This window comes from Nannobrachium achirus, assembly GCF_963921795.1.
Source record: "Nannobrachium achirus genome assembly, chromosome: 19".
Taxonomy (NCBI): Eukaryota; Metazoa; Chordata; class Actinopteri; order Myctophiformes; family Myctophidae; genus Nannobrachium; species Nannobrachium achirus.
The window spans coordinates 26,480,311-26,501,924 of record NC_137826.1 but is presented as its reverse complement, the minus strand read 5'-3'; the positions used below and the strand labels follow the sequence as shown (position 1 = coordinate 26,501,924).

General features: G+C 41.6%; 2 protein-coding genes across 3 annotated transcripts; one reads left to right on the top strand and one right to left on the bottom strand.

The window, feature by feature from the left end:
* Positions 1-220: 220 nt before the first annotated feature.
* Positions 221-2,957, top strand: atg101 (autophagy related 101). Its single transcript, XM_080749872.1, has 2 exons — positions 221-775; positions 1,734-2,957. The coding sequence occupies exons 1-2, from the start codon at positions 524-526 to the stop codon at positions 2,136-2,138; spliced, it is 657 nt and encodes a 218-aa protein (XP_080605998.1). The 5' UTR covers positions 221-523; the 3' UTR covers positions 2,139-2,957.
* Positions 2,958-5,466: 2,509 nt separating this feature from the next.
* On the bottom strand, positions 5,467-14,010 carry zbtb21 (zinc finger and BTB domain containing 21). 2 transcript variants are annotated; one of them, XM_080748908.1, is made up of 2 exons: positions 13,932-14,010; positions 5,467-10,742 (listed from the first exon to the last, which is right to left on the bottom strand). In XM_080748908.1, exon 2 carries the CDS (start codon positions 10,738-10,740, stop codon positions 7,405-7,407), a length of 3,336 nt encoding a protein of 1,111 aa, XP_080605034.1. In that variant the 5' UTR covers positions 10,741-10,742; positions 13,932-14,010; the 3' UTR covers positions 5,467-7,404. The 2 variants fall into 2 exon arrangements, with proteins under 2 accessions (XP_080605034.1, XP_080605035.1); XM_080748909.1 differs by lacking the exon at positions 13,932-14,010 and adding an exon at positions 13,713-13,734.
* Positions 14,011-21,614: the final 7,604 nt, after the last annotated feature.

The window sequence follows — 21,614 nt, the reverse complement described above, 5'->3', positions numbered from 1 at the left end:
TAAAGTCCATAAATTAGAAAACAAATGTTTAAGAATCTAATTAAATGCTCGTGACGCGTTGTGAGACACAATTATTCCAAAACAGTAGTCACAATTATTCCATAATAATTATAGAGCTAATCATAATTCTATAGTAAAAGAAAACGTAGATGGTAAAAAAAAAATGTAGTCACGCTTATTATTTATCTATCTGGGTTGCCGTAGTTCGTCATCCTGAATCATTTGAGCTACGTAACACTAACCTGCAGATCGGGTTATTTTATATATTATGTGTTGTTATTTACGGCATAATTATCGACGCCTTCAACATTTAGCCGTAATACACTTTTTTTTGTTTTATTTTTTTGCCAAATGACGACACTTTAGCGTTAGAAACACTGCGCATTCCAGACCCCCACAAAGGTAAACAAACGGTACATTTCCGCCAGCTGAACGGTGGCCATTTACAGTGTTGCCCAACGCAACGCTAGCTGTGTCCACACATCTTCTTCATGTAAAAACGTTATCAAAAAATAGATTTACGATGAATTGTCGTTCGGAAGTCCTCGAATTAACGGTGGAGACCAGGCAGGTGGACGAGGCCATGTTGGCCATCCTCCATACCATCCTGCTGCACCGCAGCACGGGCAAGTTCCACTACAAGAAAGAGGGGACATATTCCATCGGCACTGTGGGCACACAGGACATAGACTGCGACTTCATCGACTTCACCTTTGTCAGGGTGTCCTCGGACGAGCTGGACAGGATGATCAGGAAAGCGGTGACCGAGTTCAAGGTAATTCGTCATTATATAACGTGATTGCACAATAAATATTTGTGTTAACCAGGCCTGTAATAATAACACATTCTTATTTGCAATGGTTTGCCCTGGGCTGGCAAAATGCAAGGCCTCGTCGTCTTGACTGAGAGGGGAGGGGGTTCATTAGTTCATAACATATTTATTTTATGAATTGAGTACAAAAGGACCCCAATGTAAACAAGCCATTGTGGGTTAAATCCTACTAGTAAGAAGTGTGGACATCAGGAATCTCCATATATGGGCTTAAAAGTGATTTGGTCCTCTGGCATCACAGGGATCTCCATATCTCCATATATGGGCATAAAAGGTATTTGTTCCCCCTGGCATCACAGGGATCTCTCTAACAGGGCATCATTAATATTGATGACACCAGGGAACTCCATATATGGGCACAAAAGGGATTCTGTTAGTGTGACATCACAATGAAGCCAGAGCGTGATGTCAGAGCGGCAAACCCATTCTGGTAGAGTGGTTCCCCTGTCATCAGTGACACCAGAGCATGATGACATCATGATGACACATTTTTACGGTCTATGGGTTTGCCGCTGTGTACAGTCTACACGGAGACAAGCTGTGACGTTTCTCGTGGCAAACTGCGACCTTCGGACGCAATTAGTAGACCTTGTATCTGAACTGTACTGTCCTTCCTGTACTTTTCATATGCAACGCAACTTCTAATAAAGTATTCAATCAATCAATCAATATTCACAATTAGTAGACCTTGTATCTGAACTGTACTGTCCTTCCTGTACTTTTCATATGCAACGCAACTTCTAATAAAGTATTCAATCAATCAATCAATATTCACTTTTAACTCAGAGAGTGTACACATGTAACCGTCACATTTGCTCACTTTTTGAGTTACAAATGGATACATTAACAATAACAAAGAGGATTTTACTGTCAGTTGTATAACTTAACGCTTTCATTACAGGATGCTTTGAACATCACAGGCAGTGATGGCATGGGACAAATCTCTCTAGAATTCTACCAGAAGAAGAAGTCTCGGTGGCCTTTCTCTGACGAGTGCATTCCCTGGGAGGTGTGGAGCATCAAGGTTAATGTCGTCAGTCTGGCCAATGAGCAGGAGAGGCAGATCTGCCGGGAGAAAGTTGGCGAGAAGCTGGGGGAGAAGGTGATCAATGTTGTCGAGGTCATAAACCGCCACGAATACCTCCCAAAGATGCCGACCCAGTCAGAAGTGGACAATGTGTTTGACACCAACCTCAAAGATGTGCAGCCCTACCTTTACAAAATCACATACCAAATCACAGACTCACTGGGCACCTCTGTGAGCACTACAATGAGAAGGCTGATCAAAGACACATTGGCACTGTGAGGATGCCCCAACTAAGCTATTGGATGGTTGTGTATCTTAAGTCTGGTCTTCTGGTTGTTATTGCATCATGGATATAATGAGCTTCACTTCTGGGGAAAATAACTGATGCAGGCTCAGACTTGGTTGTGGAGGAGGCCAACTTTTGTTTTGATGTCCTCATGCATATTGCCGTTGAAATAGCAGACATACAAGTTCACGTTTCAGGCTTTAGTAGTAGAAATACTGGCTGTCTCAAAGTGTCAGCTCAGATGTTTTTACTTTTTAAATGATTTTCTTTACCGCATTGCAGCACTAAAACAATATCAAATTACCTTGTCACTTACATTTTTGATTAGCAGGAAATAGAATGTAATACATTGTTTTATGTATACGGTATACAGTAGGCCTACACATTTATGTTGTCGCTGTCGGGTAGAAACTGCATTCTGTATGTCCAAACTCCAAAGCCTTTGATATTCAGAAAATGGAAAAAAAGTGTTCCAAAGGATCCGATATTATTTAATCACAAGCACTTCTTAATACTTTTTATTGGTTAAATACTTATAAAATAGACTTATTCACTTTCAAATAGTGGAATATGCTTGTTCCACAATCTTATGCTAGTTTCTACTTTCACTATTTTCGTGTTTTTATTAGATACTACAAATTAGGCATTAATCAGTGAAAAAACATAAAACTATGGAGTTACCAGGTTTCTGCCTGACAGCAACTATCAATATATATTATACTGTAAATTATTTCTGGTTACATTTTATGGGCTACAATAACAAATATTACAATTATGTCAAGATTGTGTACATTTCTGAAAATAATATTGATCAACATTAATTACACACGATAGTTGTTTTAGTGTTTCTTGTAAATAAAAAGTTATTGACAGGACCTTTGGTTTGTGGTTTATGGTGTCAGTCACATCAGCCTGGATGCCTGTAAAGAGTAACTCATAATATATAAACCTTGCTTAACCCATTCAGTACAGTACATGTACAGTATGTAGCAACATTTTTGTTTTTGTAATTTTTGAATAATATTTGACTTTATTCAGAAAACGTAGGTCAGGCCTAAATGTTAAGGCTTTAACGTTAAATGGCACAACTGTTAGAAAGTGAGCAGATTTCCTCTTCTGAAACTTCCTCACTGTGCATGTATTTTCATGCATTGTGACCTGACATGAAGTGAACAGGATTTCCAGTTCATTCTCCAAGTTCACTCCCTATTTTCCAGCCAGAAAATGATCACTATGAATAAAACATACTCCTGACTCAATGTGTAGACTAGAGCTTCAGTTTACAAAGTATTTCTTTTCAAAATAGCCCATAAGCAAACTCATCAGATAAGTGTAGTCTAATGTTTATTATTAGTTTTATTTTTATATTGATAGTGACTGAGAACAGAGACAGGAAAGTGGGGGAGATAGAGCCCCGGGATGTACTCAAACCCATGGGTCAGCTGCGGGAAGGACTCAAACTTGATGGTATTTGCTGTAAACAGGTGAGCCAGTGAGGTACCCATTGTACGGTATATTCAATCTGATTAAAATTAAAAGCCTCACATTCCACATGTGAGTATGATTCCTCTTGAACCTGCCTTGAAGTATTATGGTTTTGGGTGGGTATCCCACTTCGGCAATTCCTTGACTGGAATTCTCAAAAGTCGTAGCAAATTCTAAACAATATTTTAAATTATGAATTAGGAAGTGCTAACCACTTAAGCAGCCATATAATTAAAATTACTGATGATTTGTGATCTTGTAGATTTGCTTGTTCTGCATTTTTGGAAAAAAATCAAATAAATCTTATTTGCCAAAAATAGGGACGCCAGCGTTGAATTGATATATAACACCATTTCCAACAGCTTCAGCAGTCATTGTTTGATGATAAATTCAAATGAAATGTATCTAATCTCAATCTAATCTCACAACAAATATATTTTGCTCATCTTTGATGTGGGTTACCAAGGGCAGGGCAACGTATTGATATTGTGATATTGGACAGTGTTTCTCAAATGGGGGTACTACAGGGGGTACTTGAGAGAAAAAGAAAAATTGACACATTTATTTTACTGACATGTTTAACGATAAAACATTGACACATGTATGCGAACGTGCTGCTATGTAAAGCTTTAAACCAAATTAAGTACACATTTCGACTAGCACAACTGTTACTGAATATTAAAAAGGCAACCTACTCTTATTTTCAACATATTGACATAAAAATTGGACATTTGATGTCAGTATTTATTTTCTCATCAAAATGTTGTTGTCGATAAAAGGGGGTACTTGGATTCAGCAATCAGGAAAAGGGGAGACTGAAGCCCAAAAAGTTTGAGAAACACTGATATAGGAGATTAGATATCGTCTGGTATTTTGGAGGAGATTGTGACTTGGCAAAATCTTCCCTTTCCTTTAAAAAAAAATAGACGATCTCCATACAAATTCAACGTGTCGCAATGTGTTGTAGATCGGTTACTTTAGCCATTTAAAATAAAATGTATATTATGTTCACAATTTTGATATTCTATATTTATGATACATTGATATTGAGGTATTTGATGAAAGAATATTGTGATACGGTATTTGATTTTGACCATATCACCAGCCATAGGGCGACCAGATGTAAAGGGTGTTAAAGGAGATATTTTCTGGTTAAAATATTTTTGCTAAGGTAAAGCTCAATGTTTCTATAGTGTTTGTTCAGTAACAAGGGTCTCCCCATCTCTCCAGCAAACAGAAAATACATTTTCAGGTGGGTCACCAATTTCATCCAATCAGGTGTCTGCTCATTTTTAATCAATTCCAATTTCATTTATTTAGCCTGTAGAGATCTCTTCTGACTGTATGAAAAGCTGAGAATGTATTTTCTGTTTACTAAAGAGCTGCATAGACTGAACAAACACTGTAGCTATCACTTACAGCACCTTTAAGTGGAAAAAATGTGGCAAATACGTTTACACCATTTAGGACTATTTAAATAGTCATGTCATATACTCCATTACTCTTTATTACAGAAGTTAAACACAAAAAACCTTAAACAGTAGAAAAACTTAACACAAAACTGCTGCAAGACTATAAAAGCAACAATAATGCAACCAATTTTAATACAAATATTCATTATTGCAGTGATAGCATATTAATACTAAAAAGATAAAATATTTGTATACTAACAAAGTAGGTACAAAATTGAGAATACAAACACTGACATATACACAAAATTATATTCTGTATTTTTCGACATATCTCTTTCATAAGGTCTTTTACAAAAAGTTAAAGAATTATGAATACATAACTTTGCAAAGGGTGATAAACGTCACAATTCGGCTTCCGCTGCTCATTTTGTTGAAATCAAATATTTTATAATTACTGGGACTGGGGAGCATTCCATTAATGTAATATTTCCCAAGTTTAGCAATTATAATGTAATCCTCTCTCTCTAGGTTATATTCATGAATGACACCCACAGCAACAATGCAGCTGTAAAACAATTGGAATACATTTAAAAACTATCTTGAATAATGAATGTTAAGCAATTTAGTAACAGGAAATCTTTCTCACTGTGCCAATACTTGATTTCATCACCTGTCGTCCAAATTGTGCTTCTATGTAAAACAAAACACTTACAAAATATTTGAATGTTGCTTAAGGCCGTCAACGTTTTCTAAAATGTGATTCAATACACATGCACTCTCAGGGATTCGCATAAAATGGATAATATACATTTTAGATATATCTAGTCTGATAATTGTTGTTGCTAAATTCTCAGTTTTCAAGGTACTCAAACGATTGAAGTTTTTATTCATTCAAATTGATGCAAACATTTGCATATTAAACACCAAGTAAAATGTGGAACATAGATGGCGCTGTTAGCAACATTTAGAAAATTGCCAGTCAAGAAGCCTTGTACATGTCTCTGATACTTGTACCATTTAAGCATGACATCACTTATTTTCAACCTATCTTCATATAATTGGTCCTCACTAATGCTCATTATAATATCCTGCAATTTTTGTCAACTCTATCTTAGAGGAGGGCTGTGGATAGTTCAGAAGCACATATACTAGTGACATCATTGATGGGGAATCCAAGCCAATAGAAACTGCACTACTGCAGGCTTTCTATTCCTGGGAAGTTAGCATACCATGATGGAGGGGGAAAAAAACAATGATGTGATTATGTCACTGGTATCCAGGTTTCTGAAGTGTCCACAGCCCTCCTATGAGACACAGAGTAGGGTGGGGAAATAATGGTACCATATCATGAGCATTAGTGAGGCAATTATATAAAGAGAGGTTATAAATGGGTGAAGTTGTCCTTTGATTTGGACTTCCATAACCATGAAAAACATTTCCAAAAGTACAAATACTGTATAAACCACTAAGAAGATTTGTAATAACACAGGCTACTAAACTGAAGCTCACAGGCAAAGAAAAATATATTTGTAAAGAAAGTAAAAAATATGTAGCTAGTTCACTTCCTATTTCTATCTACTTGCAGTCATACAATTATCAATGAACCTGTTTTTGGTTAAATCAATTAGATAAACGTTTCCAGCTCAGTCAATTATAAAAAATAATAATTTAAGAAAATCATACACCTTATGCGAGGTGTATTCCATTGTTTGAACTATGCGATTTGACTTGTATCACCAAAGCTTGACATTTCATAAAGGCAACAATATACTAAAATGTCAATGGAAACATCTTCACTAGAACACAAGCTAATATATTTGAAATAAAGAAAAAATAAATGGAATGTTATGTCTTAAGAAATAAAGACATACTATTATTCACACTTGAACAATTATGTATCTTTGAGATCTATAGCAATAATAAATCTATTTAAAAAATGAAAAGATTTTCAGACACCCCGATAGCATGGCATAACGCATAACAGTGCATATTGATTACACTGTTGTTGAAGCCACTTAATGTATATGAGCATTTATGATGTCACACACCAACAGTCCTAAACAGGTCTTATACAAAAGCAAAAGCACTTAAACAGTCAAATAGATGAAAAGAAGAGAACAACTAAAGGGTGCCTAATAGATTAAAAGGCAAAGAGTCAAACCATTTATAAAGACCTAATGAACAGGAAACTTGCACACGTTCACATTCAAACTAATGCACATGGGCCACTGATTATATGACATATAGAAGCAAGCAAATTGGATATACATTCAAAGTCTTTCTTTTGTAGGCTGAGGTGTGTTATGTTAACATTAGGTATTGTCACTCAGAGCTACACAATCATTGTGTGTGATGCTCAAGGTTAGTGGCTATGACTCTGTTCGTGGCTCCAGAGACTGAAGGCGGTCTTGAAAGTCCTGTGACACTGCTTACACATGTACTGTCTCTTAAATGTCAAGGCCGAGAGAGGATATGCAGGAGAGGCATGGTAAATAAAGAAGCCTTCTGGTTCCTGAGGAGGGGCTGGATCCCCTACACTGTTTGAACTTGAAAGAGGCCCGGGGCTGCTGTGTTGCCTTTCGACTACAGCCCTCTTAATCTGAGTTACTGATGGGCTACTAGTACTAAGCTCTGTGCTGTTAGGCTGTTTAGCAGCCACTGAACCTGTCTGTGCTGGTTTAAGATGCACAGCGGCTTGTGGGGCATGATGTGCAGACATTTGTGTTGTCAGTGTGGAAGGATTTGTGGATATTTGTGTGGTCAGTGGGGCAGGAGGTGCAGATATTTGTTTGGTCAGTGGGGCATGATGTGCAGATATTTGTGTGGTCAGTGGAGCAGTATGTGTGGATATTTGTGTGGACAGTGGGGTAGTTAGTGGGGATATTTGTGTGGTCAGTGGGGTAGTATGTGTGGATATTTGTGTGGATAGTGGGGTAGTTAGTGGGGATATTTGTGTGGTCAGTGGGGTAGTATGTGTGGACATTTGTGTGGTCAGTGAGGCAGGATGTGCAGACATTTGTGTGGTCAGTGGTGGTGATGGAGATGGAGAGCTTGGGTGGTTGTCCAGTTCTCTGGCTGCGGCTTCATCAGCGACAGACATGTGAGACTGGAAATGACTCCAAAGGCGGAAGTTGGTCCTGAAGGCTTTGTGGCAAATTCGACAGATGAATGATTTGATGTGGCAGAGCAGCTCCTGATGGCGTTCCAGGTCTTTGTGAGAAGTGAAAATGTTTCCGCATTTTTCACATGGCCACTCCATTCCCGGTTCATCAGGTTCGAGTCTGGCAGCCTCTGTGTTGTCACTCTCACACACAGGCTCCTCCATCATTTCCTCCTTGACTACCAGTTTGCCAAGACGCTCCATGCTTAGGTCATCATGCACGTAGGATGAAGAGTCTTCTGAATCGAACATGGGCTGCCCTGATGAGTCACTGTAGTTTATTTCATCTCTAGACCTTTCTGTTGCCATGGGCTCATCGTTGTACCGGCCCTCTCCGAGCATGTCGGATGCCTCTCCGTTGTTCTCCTGTTGATGAAGATTCATCTCTTCAACAGTCATCACGTTATGGTTGTGGACCTCTACCTGGTGACGCCATATGCTAAAGGAGGTCTTGAAGGTCCGCATACACTCCAGGCATGTCAGTTTCTTGTATTTGCAATGTGCTTCATGGTCTTTCTTGACCGCCGGACTTGAGAATCGCAAATCACAGTATGGGCATACGGTTGCATGTCGACAGCCCCTCTCATGGTTGCCCTGCTCAAAGAGTGAGGACACCTTCACGTTGCAAAGCCTGCAGGAGTAAGCGTCAGCATTTGTGTTGTTCTTCTGTTGAATGACCTCCTCCTGTTCCTGAAAGAGGTTACTCTCTCTCTCTTCTGTCTCCTGCTCATCTTGTTCAGTCGGGTGTGTCCTCAAATGCTGTTTGTATTGAGACTGGAACAAAAATCCTTTCCCACAGTAAGGACATATGTAATTGGACCTTGACCTCTTCCTGGCGAGTGTAGGAGATTGCAAACCCTGCTTATTCCTCTTGAGTTTCCAAAGCAAGGCTTTCTTTATTTCTCTCTCTCGTACAATATCAACCATCTTCTTCTGAAACTTTTCATCCAGCACAGAGGAGCTGGACGATGAGGCTGGATTCTGTAGCACACCATGTTGGGTTTGGCAGTGTGTCCACACTTTGAAGTTTGTATGAAAGCGCTTGTGGCAGATGTTGCAAGCGTAAGGCTTGTCTGGATGGTGATACATGTTCACATGGCGATGCAGCCCGGTGCTGGTTTTGAACACTTTCAAACAATTCCAGCATTTAAAAATTTGGCTTAGTCTTGGCCCCCAACCATTATCATCGTTGTCCATGCTGGCATTCTGAGGTATTGAGTTTGACATGTCGTCATCAAGTGGGGGATGATGTTCAGTAAAGCCCTTGGCCTTTTTCAATGGGAATCTTCTGTTGTCCTTCCGACCCTTTCTCTTCCCAAAGTGACTGAAGTCTGGCCTCGAGCCTTGGTCATAGTTTGTTTGAAAGTCATTGAGATTGACTGGCAAACTTTCTCCAACTGTGACTCGAACAATGTCCAACGGATCAGCGAGAGGGCTGCTGGGCTCGGTTTTCACACGAAGCGCCCCTTCTACCTGAGTGTCATCTTCATCATACCTGCTGGGGTACTTTGCCCTGAGGACGAGCGGAGGGGGTTTTCTTGAACTGCAATTGTGCTCTGCGGATTTTGCTGCAGGTGACTTTGATGCCATTTTTACAACAGACTGCTCACGGTTTTGGAGGTCCTTGAGCTCCAGTGTGGGAGAGAAGACCGGAACAGGGCTGTCCATGGATAATGACCTGCGGAGCAGACTTTTTACAAGTGGACCGCTCCTGTCAATGGTTTGACTTGGTTCACCTGTGCGGCCCTGAAAGGGTGTTTTGGTGTGATAGAGGGGTGTGTCCTCCTCCTCCTCTTTAGCGTCTACCTGCAACCTGGTGTGCTGCACTTCAGCGTCACTGAAAGACACTGATGATGTGAGTTGTGGCCTCAATGACGTGCTCTGTGATGATGTCTCTTTTAATATGGGGGTGTATGGATAGGTGGAGATCCTTTCAGAATCTTCCCTCGTTTCACCTGGGTTTTTGACAATGGACTGAGAGTTGTTCCTAACTGCCTTATGCGAGTTGTATTGTGAAGGGGACTGGGTCATCTCTCTGGTCGAACAGGGTGATGACAAACCCTCAGATGTTCTCCTTTCCTGACACACAATGACACTCCTTGTCTGACCATCACTCTCATCCTCCTCTGAGAAGGACAGCCTTTTTCTGGACACACAGTAGGACACATGAGGCCTTGTTGACACAATGTTGGTTAGGTAGGGGATCCCCAGGCTGTAACCCAGCTCTTGGATTGCTGCCAGGCTGCCTTTGTCCACGAAGAGTGAGGAGGTATAAATGTAATTCAGCATTATCTCAAAGGTGTCAGGCTCGCAGAAGTCCAAGTGGACAACTTTGAGGGAGTCGGAATCCATCCGTGTGAACAGGGACAGGAAGTACTCACTACTGGCAGACAGAACACTCCTGTGTGCCTGATATCTCTGGTCTCCCACAACCACGACTGTATCACACATCTGGCCTCGGAGGCGCTGCTCGTTGAGAATTCCCAATACAGAGGGGGCATGGGAGGGATTGCTGAAATGCACAAGGCTCTCCATCATGCCTGAAAGGGAAGACAAGAGATATGTGTGAAAATTCTAATAAAATATGATATATAATTGAAAGCTTTGATATATACAAAATAAAATCAAAACAACACTAAATCTTCTCCAAGCTCGTTCTTGGTTTTGATAATTGATATAATATAAGGGCAGGCAGAACGTAAAGAGTATATAACTTGACATGACTATTACTAAAAATAAACAAATATATACACTTTTACTTCAGGAAATAATACATAAATAGTTAATACATATACAAATGAGAACTGTTTCAGAATTTATAAGGTTTGGATTTTGGATTACATTCAATCACTCATTTGAAACTGATACACACAGTGCTGATTTTATAGTTTCGTAAAAAGGTAAAGTGTAGAAATGTGCTGTTTGTTGGTTTTTGAGCGAGAAAACAATGTTGCACATTAAGCTAATCATCTGGGGACCCCCACAAAAAAACACCCCCTGAGGCCCGACCCCCAGTTTGGGAACCACTGACATACTGTATATGGGCAGACACACAGTATTGATGTCATAGATGACTAACCTAATGAGTGTGTGTGTGTGTGTGTGTGTGTGTGTGTGTGTGTGTGTGTGTGTGTGTGTGTGTGTGTGTGTGTGTGTGTGTGTGTGTGTCCACTTTTTGCCCATATATGGAGATCCCCAAACTCTCCCAAGTTGATGTGTCATACATGACTGACGTAATAGACTGGATATATCAGTCGTATTACATCAGTAACAAGTACTCTGATAACTGGCATTGCACCACTGCACTAAGTAATCTGACAACAGTTCTCTACACACTAGTAGAGGTACATTTCACAAATCTCTGTCTGTATGCTACTATGTCTGTCCACGCCCAAATATGGAGTTCCACACGGCTCCAGACTGGCCTGCAACTGCAAGCAATCTGATAATGTCTATGGCATTAGTACTCTTCTCCTCTACATGTATATAATATACGTTTTCAATGGGTTTGTGTATGTCTGTCTCTGTTCCTAGATTATACTCAAATATGGACACATGCTTGTGTAGCATAGTGGCTCAGGCTTCTTTCTGCCTGATGACCAAAAAAGACCAATAACTTCCCTATCCAAGGGGGAATTCCCCTTTAGGCTAGTGGTTAAAATGTTGACTTTCAATGCGGGAGAGCGGGCATTAAACTTGATGTCACAGTACTGTTGACGACATCACAACTGAAGTCATAGATGACAGAGACTGACATCATTGACTGGCCTCAAAATACTTTGTGCTTTTCACCCTTGTAAGAACCTAGTAGCCGACACCGAGTGTGGATAACAGCGCTGACGGCTGACATTTTTAAATAGACAGACGCACAGTACTGCTGTCAGAAACTGGCCTCCAAGAAGTACTCGATACGTCCGATCAACAAACTGACAACTCGTCACTTCACAATACATTTTGAGAGAGAGAGCCAGGGAGACAGAGTGAGTCTTAAATATTTTATCATAATTCTGGGTATGACAAACACACACACAGCACTGACATGATCATCATAGTACTGAGTGACGTCATAGAATGCCTACTGTCTTTGTACTTTGTGCCTGAAACCTTAACAAGGCGCTGATCCATACATTCCCAGAAATCTCTGTATCCTCTCTCTCTTTGTGTGTGTGTGTGTGTGTGTGTGTGTGTGTGTGTGTGTGTGTGTGTGTGTGTGTGTGTGTGTGTGTGTGTGTGTGTGTCTCTCTCACACACACACACACACACACACACACACACACACACACACACACACACACACACACACACACACACACACACACACACACACAAACACAATCATCATATCTGGGCAAGACTGACATCATCACTTTGACAACAACACAAGACATCAGAGATCCACAGGGAAAGCAATACAGGTGTAATTGTTAGATTATTATGGGCCTATATATACCCTGTCTTGTTAATCACAATTTCACTAGAAGAATAATTTCTACAAGAGCACTGTCCACACACGGCTGCACAACAACTAAGTTGCAATGTCAGTGCATGGAAGGTCCTAATTCCCAAATGATGAATATTGTAAATACTCAGTTGTAAATGTGAAATTAATCAATATTGAGCAACTGAACTATTTCTTACCTAAAACATTATCAGAAATAGCTTTAGTAAATATAAATTCACAACAAAACTGGCATTTTGAAACTGTTTGGAGCAGTAAGACAGATAGGACTAGATAGATGAAATTACAGGTGTGTGTTGTTGATGGAGCATCTTAAAAGGCTACAAGCGCTTCTCATAATCAATCATTGGAACTATACGCTTTATATGAATTGAACCATGGTTCATCAAACATTTTCACTTATTGTCTGTTTAATTCACAATGAAACAAAAAGTGCATAATGGCCAGGGGGAAAAACTATGACATCAAATGTTCTGTTTGGTTTGAAACGTAACGGTATCCATGCAAACATGTGAAAAAGTCCACAATGGTTTCAAAATGCAGCGACAGCGTTCAGTGACGTCCGTTACTCTGGTAATTGGTTTGTTTGGATCATAGCAACTGGTTTGCTTATAACAGGGCACATGCGCACCGTGTTCCACTGTACAGTACTGCTGGGCATTACATCATGTTTGTATTGCGAAAATACCAGGTTTGAAGCTCTCTCTCTCTGACTGTAGGCTAAAGACAGCGGCCGTTCATTCATTATTGCCTCTTCCGCAAAGAATAATCGCATGTATGAAGAAATCGAAAGCCCCGTAATAAGCTGACACTTTCGCGAGGAAGTAGAGCATTCATCATCACCAGCATTAACGTTAGATCAACCGGGGTTGAGACGTGGCTTCGCCTTCATGTTTATGCATTCGCGAGAAACGTTATTTCGGGTTGATAAAACATAGTCACACAGTGGACACGCGTGTGTCATTAATCGAAGATTAAAAGTTATATCGCCGCTGCGTCTCAGTGGTCCATATATGGAAACAGTGTGCCAAAACTCCCCGTAAACACTCACACAGAGAGACAGACAGACAGAGACACGCCGTTAGCTCCGGTCGCTCCGGCCTGGCAGAGCCACTGAGCCACAGTCCACACTACAGACACACGGCAGTAACGTTATAGAACAACGAGTTACGTCAGGGTAAAAAAAAAAGCTTCAGCTAAAACACTCCCACAACTATGTCTCTGTCCGCTGAAGTCAACTCCAAGAAGTTGCGCGACTCCCCAAACTTACCTGAAGTGTTCCCACGGAGCAACACGGCGAACACTTTATTCACTATTCAGCTGAGCTTAACGTGCGCTGGTCGTCGTCGTCATTCCATCCATCTTGAATTTGACGTCATCCCACTCTGGGGATGAGGTCATCGCAAAGAACGCTCGTCACGTGCGCCGCGCTCCCATAGGCTGCGTGCGGACTGTGGGCCGGGCGTACAGAGGGCTAGTTTAAAGGGGCAGGTCATGTTTTCAAATGTCAGGATTCTTGTGATCTGGGAAAATGCAAATGTAATTAATAATGATGTAATACATAGCTGCAGGCTTGAAGATCATTCAACTGTCAAGACTATCATTGAAAGAGTTTATTTCATGGTTGACATGGATTGTGTTGTTCAGACAGCAAGGAAAATAATTGGTTTTGAGCCTGGTTGATTGATTGATTGATTGATCGATTGATTGAATACTTTATTAGAAGTTTGCATCTAAAAAGCGCAGGACAGTAGGTCTACTAATAGGATTTAAACCAAAGAAAGCACAATGGCTTGTTTGCGATTGTCAGGGAGCACATATAGTAGACGCTCCAGCAGTTTCCGTCTGTCACGCTAATCAACAACTGCTCAGTCAGCTGTTGCGCCATTTGTCACTGATTGGAATGCTAGCTAGTTAGTAGCTACACGCACACGCACGCACGCACACACACACACACACACACACACACACACACACACACACACACACACACACACAGACAGACAGACAGACAGACAGACAGACAGACACACACACACTCTCTGTCTCTTCCCTCACATCAATGTGAATCCGTTTGCGGGATTAATCTCCTCTCCAGAGAGTGTCTGCCAGTGCTGCTGTTGACTCTTTCTGCATGCAGCAAGGCGAGCGAGCCACGAACTCCGATGCCAACGCGGCCGTGCGACATGTTGTTTTTAGATTGTTATTGCCATGGTGTGACACCAGGCCCGGGGCTGGCCCAACTTGCGCCCTGGGCAAACTTCCTCTGATGCCATTGCGCCCCTGGGCAGTTGCCCACAATGCCTAGCGCATCCGCCGGCACTGTGTGACACAAACATAAATCATTAGACGAGAATCCCAGTTTGTAAAAAGAAAACACCAGAGCAATAAACACTTTTGCATACACACACGCATTCTTTAGACAAATTATTCTGTAACATCCCCATTCCACGGGTGGCTGTTTTTCAGTAAACCTGCAGGTGGAGTGAAGTCACAATTTAAGGATCTAAAAGACTGACAGTTGCCATGCGCCATTGTGGCGTTTACTTGTTTACATTGGGGTCCTTTTGTAGGCTACTCAATACAGCCTTTGATTTAGGCCTACTCCTTGTATTGTGAGAAAAGTATCATCAAAGGTGATAGGATCACTCAGGATTAATACCATCCAGGCATTGAATACTTTTAATACTGTTCTACTCAGTAGCAGATGTTGCTGCTCTATCCATGTACACACCAATAGGTTGAACCACGGTGGCTTGTTTCTGTCATTGGTGAGAGTATTGGTGAGAGCACACAGTGTGGATCTGATTATTCTGAGCCCATATTGTTCTGAGCCCATATTGTTATGGGACTATTATTCATTACCTTGTTGAGCAGTGGTCACACCGTCTCCCTAGCATGGCCGTGTGTGTAGCTATGCATGTGTCTATGCTTCTATGTGTGGCTGTAGCCTGGACTCGGAGCCTGGCCTGCAATACCGCTGGGTGACCAGAGAGGTGCCTTGAAATGTACATGCATGCATGCATGCCCCATAGGTCGAACTCCTGTTGGGTCGAACAGTCAGCAGGTTAGCTACTCACCAGTGTCGGCAGGTTAGCTAATCACCCGCGTCACCGTTACTGAGGTTAGTGTTATGGTTAGGTTTAGGCATAGTTTTACTAAGGTTAGTGTTAGGGTTAAGGTTAGGTTTTTGTGGTCGGACCAAAGGGAGTTCGACCCTAAGGACATGTTACCTGTCTGACTGCGGGTCTGCGCAGGATGCGCAGATTCTGCGGAGGCCACACTCAATCTTTGTGTGTTTGGGGGAGCGTATGCATCGGCTTCCCTGATTGGCCAACCCAACCCTTCTGTTTGTGCCGCTTAGCAAATATAAGTCACTGATTGGCCTACCCGACCTGTCAATTTAATAGACTAGAGGTTCGCGGCCCTTCGGGCCGCTCACATCTAGAGATCGCGCCTGCTTCGCAGGCGCTCACAGCTACGTTGCAGCAGTGATCCACCCACATCCATCCATCCATCCATCCACATCCATCCATCCACATCCATCCATCCATCCACACATCCATCCATCCATCCACATCCATCAATCCACATCCATCCATCCATCCATCCATCCATCCATCCATCCATCCACACATCCATCCATCCACATCCATCCATCCATCCATCCACATCCATCCATCCATCCATCCACATCCATCCATCCATCCATCCATGCATCCAACCACATCCATCCATCCATCCATCCACATCCATCCATCCATGCATCCATCCATCCACATCCACCCATCCACATCCATCCATCCATCCACATCCATCCACATCCATCCATGCATCCATCCATCCACATCCATCCATCCATCCACATCCATCCATCCATCTGTCTGTCTGTCTGTCTGTCTGTCCATCCATCCATCCATCCATCCACATCCATCCACATCCATCCATCCATCCATCCACATCCATCCACCCATCCACATCCATCCATCCACATCCATCCATTCGCATCCATCCATCCATCCATCCATGCATCCATCCATCCATCCATCCATCCACATCCATGCATCGATCCATCCATCCATCCATCGATCCATCCATCCACATCCATCCATCCATCCATCCATCCATCCATCCATCCATCCATGCATCCATCCACATCCATCCATCCACTTACTGTACTGTACTTTACTGTACTCTACTGTACTGTACTTTACTGTACTCTACTGTACTCTACTGTACCTTACTGTACTGTACTTTAATGTACTCTACTGTACCTTACTGTACTGTACTTTAATGTACTCTACTGTACCTTACTGTACTGTACTTTAATGTACTCTACTGTACCTTACTGTACTGTACTCTACTGTACCTTACTGTATTGTACTTTGTACATTAATGTACTTTAATGTACTCTACTGTACTCTACTTTACCTTACTGTCCTGTACTTTAATGTACTCTACTGTACCTTACTTTACCTTACTGTACTTTAATGTACTCTACTGTACTCTACTTTACCTTACTGTACTGTACTTTAATGTACTCTACTGTACTCTACTTTACCTTACTGTCCTGTACTCTACTGTGCTCTACTTTACCTTACTGTACTTTGCTGTACTCTACTGTACTCTACTTTACCTTACTGTACTTTGCTGTACTCTACTGTACTCTACTTTACCTTACTGTACTTTGCTGTACACTACTGTACCTGACTGTACCGTATTGTACTGTACTGTACTTTGCTGTACTGTACTGTACTGTACTGTACCGTATTGCACTGTACTCTACTTTACCTTACTGTACTTTGCTTTACTCTACTGTACCTGACTGTACCGTATTGTACTGTACTGTACTTTGCTGTACTGTACTGTACTGTACTGTACTGTACCGTATTGCACTGTACTCTACTTTACCTTACTGTACTTTGCTTTACTCTACTGTACCTGACTGTACCGTATTGTACTGTACTTTGCTGTACTCTACTGTACCTTGCTGTACCGTATTGTACTGTACTTTGCTGTACTCTACTGTACCTTGCTGTACCGTATTGTACTGTACTATGCTGTACCTTGCTGTACTGTATCTTACTGTACTGTAATCTACTGTATCTTACTGTACCGTATTGTACTGTACTCTACTTTACCTTACCTTACTGTACTTTGCTTTACTCTACTGTACCTGACTGTACCGTATTGTACTGTACTTTGCTGTACTCTACTGTACCTTGCTGTACCGTATTGTACTGTACTTTGCTGTACTCTACTGTACCTTGCTGTACCGTATTGTACTGTACTATGCTGTACCTTGCTGTACTGTATCTTACTGTACTGTAATCTACTGTATCTTACTCTACTGTACCTGACTGTACCGTATTGTACTGTACTTTGCTGTACTCTACTGTACCTTGCTGTACCGTATTGTACTGTACTTTGCTGTACTCTACTGTACCTTGCTGTACCGTATTGTACTGTACTATGCTGTACCTTGCTGTACTGTATCTTACTGTACTGTAATCTACTGTATCTTACTGTACCTCTCTCTCTCTCTCTCTCTCTCTCTCTCTCTCTCTTTCTCTCTCTCTCTCTTCTCTCTCTCCTCTCTCTCTCTCTCTAACCCCCCCCTTCCCTCTTGAAACCCGATACTCTTGTGACCATGATGACAAACTCACTCTACAGAGGATTGCGCAATAGGTATTGCGAAATAAGCATACAAACACAAACTGTACGGTAAATATGCATTTTGAAAAGATGACACTAAGTGGATTACGTTCAGCATAGCATGCAGTATATATTTCTGTAATAATGGTGACTTCCAACACGACCGAATGTCGGGAACCGCCGAACAGAATCCGTCTTTGGCCGTTTTGAGTTGGTGTGGCTGAGATGGCTGAGATGGATATATATATAAGATTATGAGGGTATATTGGAAAATTGGATGATAAATACAGTACTGTATAGACAATAACATTTTATGGTGGTCCCTTGTTTAAAGATCCAAAGCTTTCTCTCTGATGAAGGGTATGAGGCAATCTCCTTTTCTTATTGTCAATGCCCTCAAGGGAATATTATTTATGGAAGCACAATCACGGACGTCTTTATAATGTTTAGCTATCGATACATCTTCATTGCTTGTTCTTCTTGCCTATTGATGTTCAGCCAATCTGTCCCACATGTCACAAGCCGTGTCATGTCATGTTATGATGGTGTGGTGATGGTAATTGGTGGGAGTAATGATGCTACCTACTACTACACAGTACACACAGTCAAATCTAGAGTTTTAATTGAACTCTGAGGGCCAGATTTGCATACATAAAAGTCTCCACACAGTTTTATATTTAGCTCACATTTATTGAAGAATTCCCTGCACTTCCTCTTGCTGCATTTATTTTATTTTATGCAAAATAAGCAAACTGTGTTTCTGGGTTGGTATGCACTAGAGGTTCGCGGCCCTTCGGGCCGCTCACATCTAGAGATCGCGCCTGCTTCGCAGGCGCTCACAGCTACGTTGCAGCAGTGATCCACCCACATCCATCCATCCATCCATCCACATCCATCCATCCACATCCATCCATCCATCCACACATCCATCCATCCATCCACATCCATCAATCCACATCCATCCATCCATCCATCCATCCATCCATCCATCCATCCACACATCCATCCATCCACATCCATCCATCCATCCATCCACATCCATCCATCCATCCATCCACATCCATCCATCCATCCATCCATGCATCCAACCAACCACATCCATCCATCCATCCATCCACATCCATCCATCCATGCATCCATCCATCCACATCCACCCATCCACATCCATCCATCCATCCACATCCATCCACATCCATCCATGCATCCATCCATCCACATCCATCCATCCATCCACATCCATCCATCCATCTGTCTGTCTGTCTGTCCATCCATCCATCCATCCATCCACATCCATCCACATCCATCCATCCATCCATCCACATCCATCCACCCATCCACATCCATCCATCCACATCCATCCATTCGCATCCATCCATCCATCCATCCATGCATCCATCCATCCATCCATCCATCCACATCCATGCATCGATCCATCCATCCATCCATCGATCCATCCATCCACATCCATCCATCCATCCATCCATCCATCCATCCATCCATCCATGCATCCATCCACATCCATCCATCCACTTACTGTACTGTACTTTACTGTACTCTACTGTACTGTACTTTACTGTACTCTACTGTACTCTACTGTACCTTACTGTACTGTACTTTAATGTACTCTACTGTACCTTACTGTACTGTACTTTAATGTACTCTACTGTACCTTACTGTACTGTACTTTAATGTACTCTACTGTACCTTACTGTACTGTACTCTACTGTACCTTACTGTATTGTACTTTGTACATTAATGTACTTTAATGTACTCTACTGTACTCTACTTTACCTTACTGTCCTGTACTTTAATGTACTCTACTGTACCTTACTTTACCTTACTGTACTTTAATGTACTCTACTGTACTCTACTTTACCTTACTGTACTGTACTTTAATGTACTCTACTGTACTCTACTTTACCTTACTGTCCTGTACTCTACTGTGCTCTACTTTACCTTACTGTACTTTGCTGTACTCTACTGTACTCTACTTTACCTTACTGTACTTTGCTGTACTCTACTGTACTCTACTTTACCTTACTGTACTTTGCTGTACACTACTGTACCTGACTGTACCGTATTGTACTGTACTGTACTGTACTTTGCTGTACTGTACTGTACTGTACTGTACCGTATTGCACTGTACTCTACTTTACCTTACTGTACTTTGCTTTACTCTACTGTACCTGACTGTACCGTATTGTACTGTACTGTACTTTGCTGTACTGTACTGTACTGTACTGTACTGTACCGTATTGCACTGTACTCTACTTTACCTTACTGTACTTTGCTTTACTCTACTGTACCTGACTGTACCGTATTGTACTGTACTTTGCTGTACTCTACTGTACCTTGCTGTACCGTATTGTACTGTACTTTGCTGTACTCTACTGTACCTTGCTGTACCGTATTGTACTGTACTATGCTGTACCTTGCTGTACTGTATCTTACTGTACTGTAATCTACTGTATCTTACTGTACCGTATTGTACTGTACTCTACTTTACCTTACCTTACTGTACTTTGCTTTACTCTACTGTACCTGACTGTACCGTATTGTACTGTACTTTGCTGTACTCTACTGTACCTTGCTGTACCGTATTGTACTGTACTTTGCTGTACTCTACTGTACCTTGCTGTACCGTATTGTACTGTACTATGCTGTACCTTGCTGTACTGTATCTTACTGTACTGTAATCTACTGTATCTTACTCTACTGTACCTGACTGTACCGTATTGTACTGTACTTTGCTGTACTCTACTGTACCTTGCTGTACCGTATTGTACTGTACTTTGCTGTACTCTACTGTACCTTGCTGTACCGTATTGTACTGTACTATGCTGTACCTTGCTGTACTGTATCTTACTGTACTGTAATCTACTGTATCTTACTGTACCTCTCTCTCTCTCTCTCTCTCTCTCTCTCTCTCTCTCTTTCTCTCTCTCTCTCTTCTCTCTCTCCTCTCTCTCTCTCTCTAACCCCCCCCTTCCCTCTTGAAACCCGATACTCTTGTGACCATGATGACAAACTCACTCTACAGAGGATTGCGCAATAGGTATTGCGAAATAAGCATACAAACACAAACTGTACGGTAAATATGCATTTTGAAAAGATGACACTAAGTGGATTACGTTCAGCATAGCATGCAGTATATATTTCTGTAATAATGGTGACTTCCAACACGACCGAATGTCGGGAACCGCCGAACAGAATCCGTCTTTGGCCGTTTTGAGTTGGTGTGGCTGAGATTGGCAGAGCTTCACTTTGTGCTGCATCACTTGGGTGTGGCAGCGTATGC

Coding starts and splice junctions, on each gene's coding strand:
- zbtb21 (XM_080748908.1), bottom strand. CDS start 10,740: ATGATGGAGAGCCTTGTGCATTTCAGCAATCCCTCCCATGCCCCCTCT.
- atg101 (XM_080749872.1), top strand. CDS start 524: ATGAATTGTCGTTCGGAAGTCCTCGAATTAACGGTGGAGACCAGGCAG. Junction 776..1,733: donor AAGCGGTGACCGAGTTCAAG/GTAATTCGTCAT, acceptor CTTTCATTACAG/GATGCTTTGAACATCACAGG.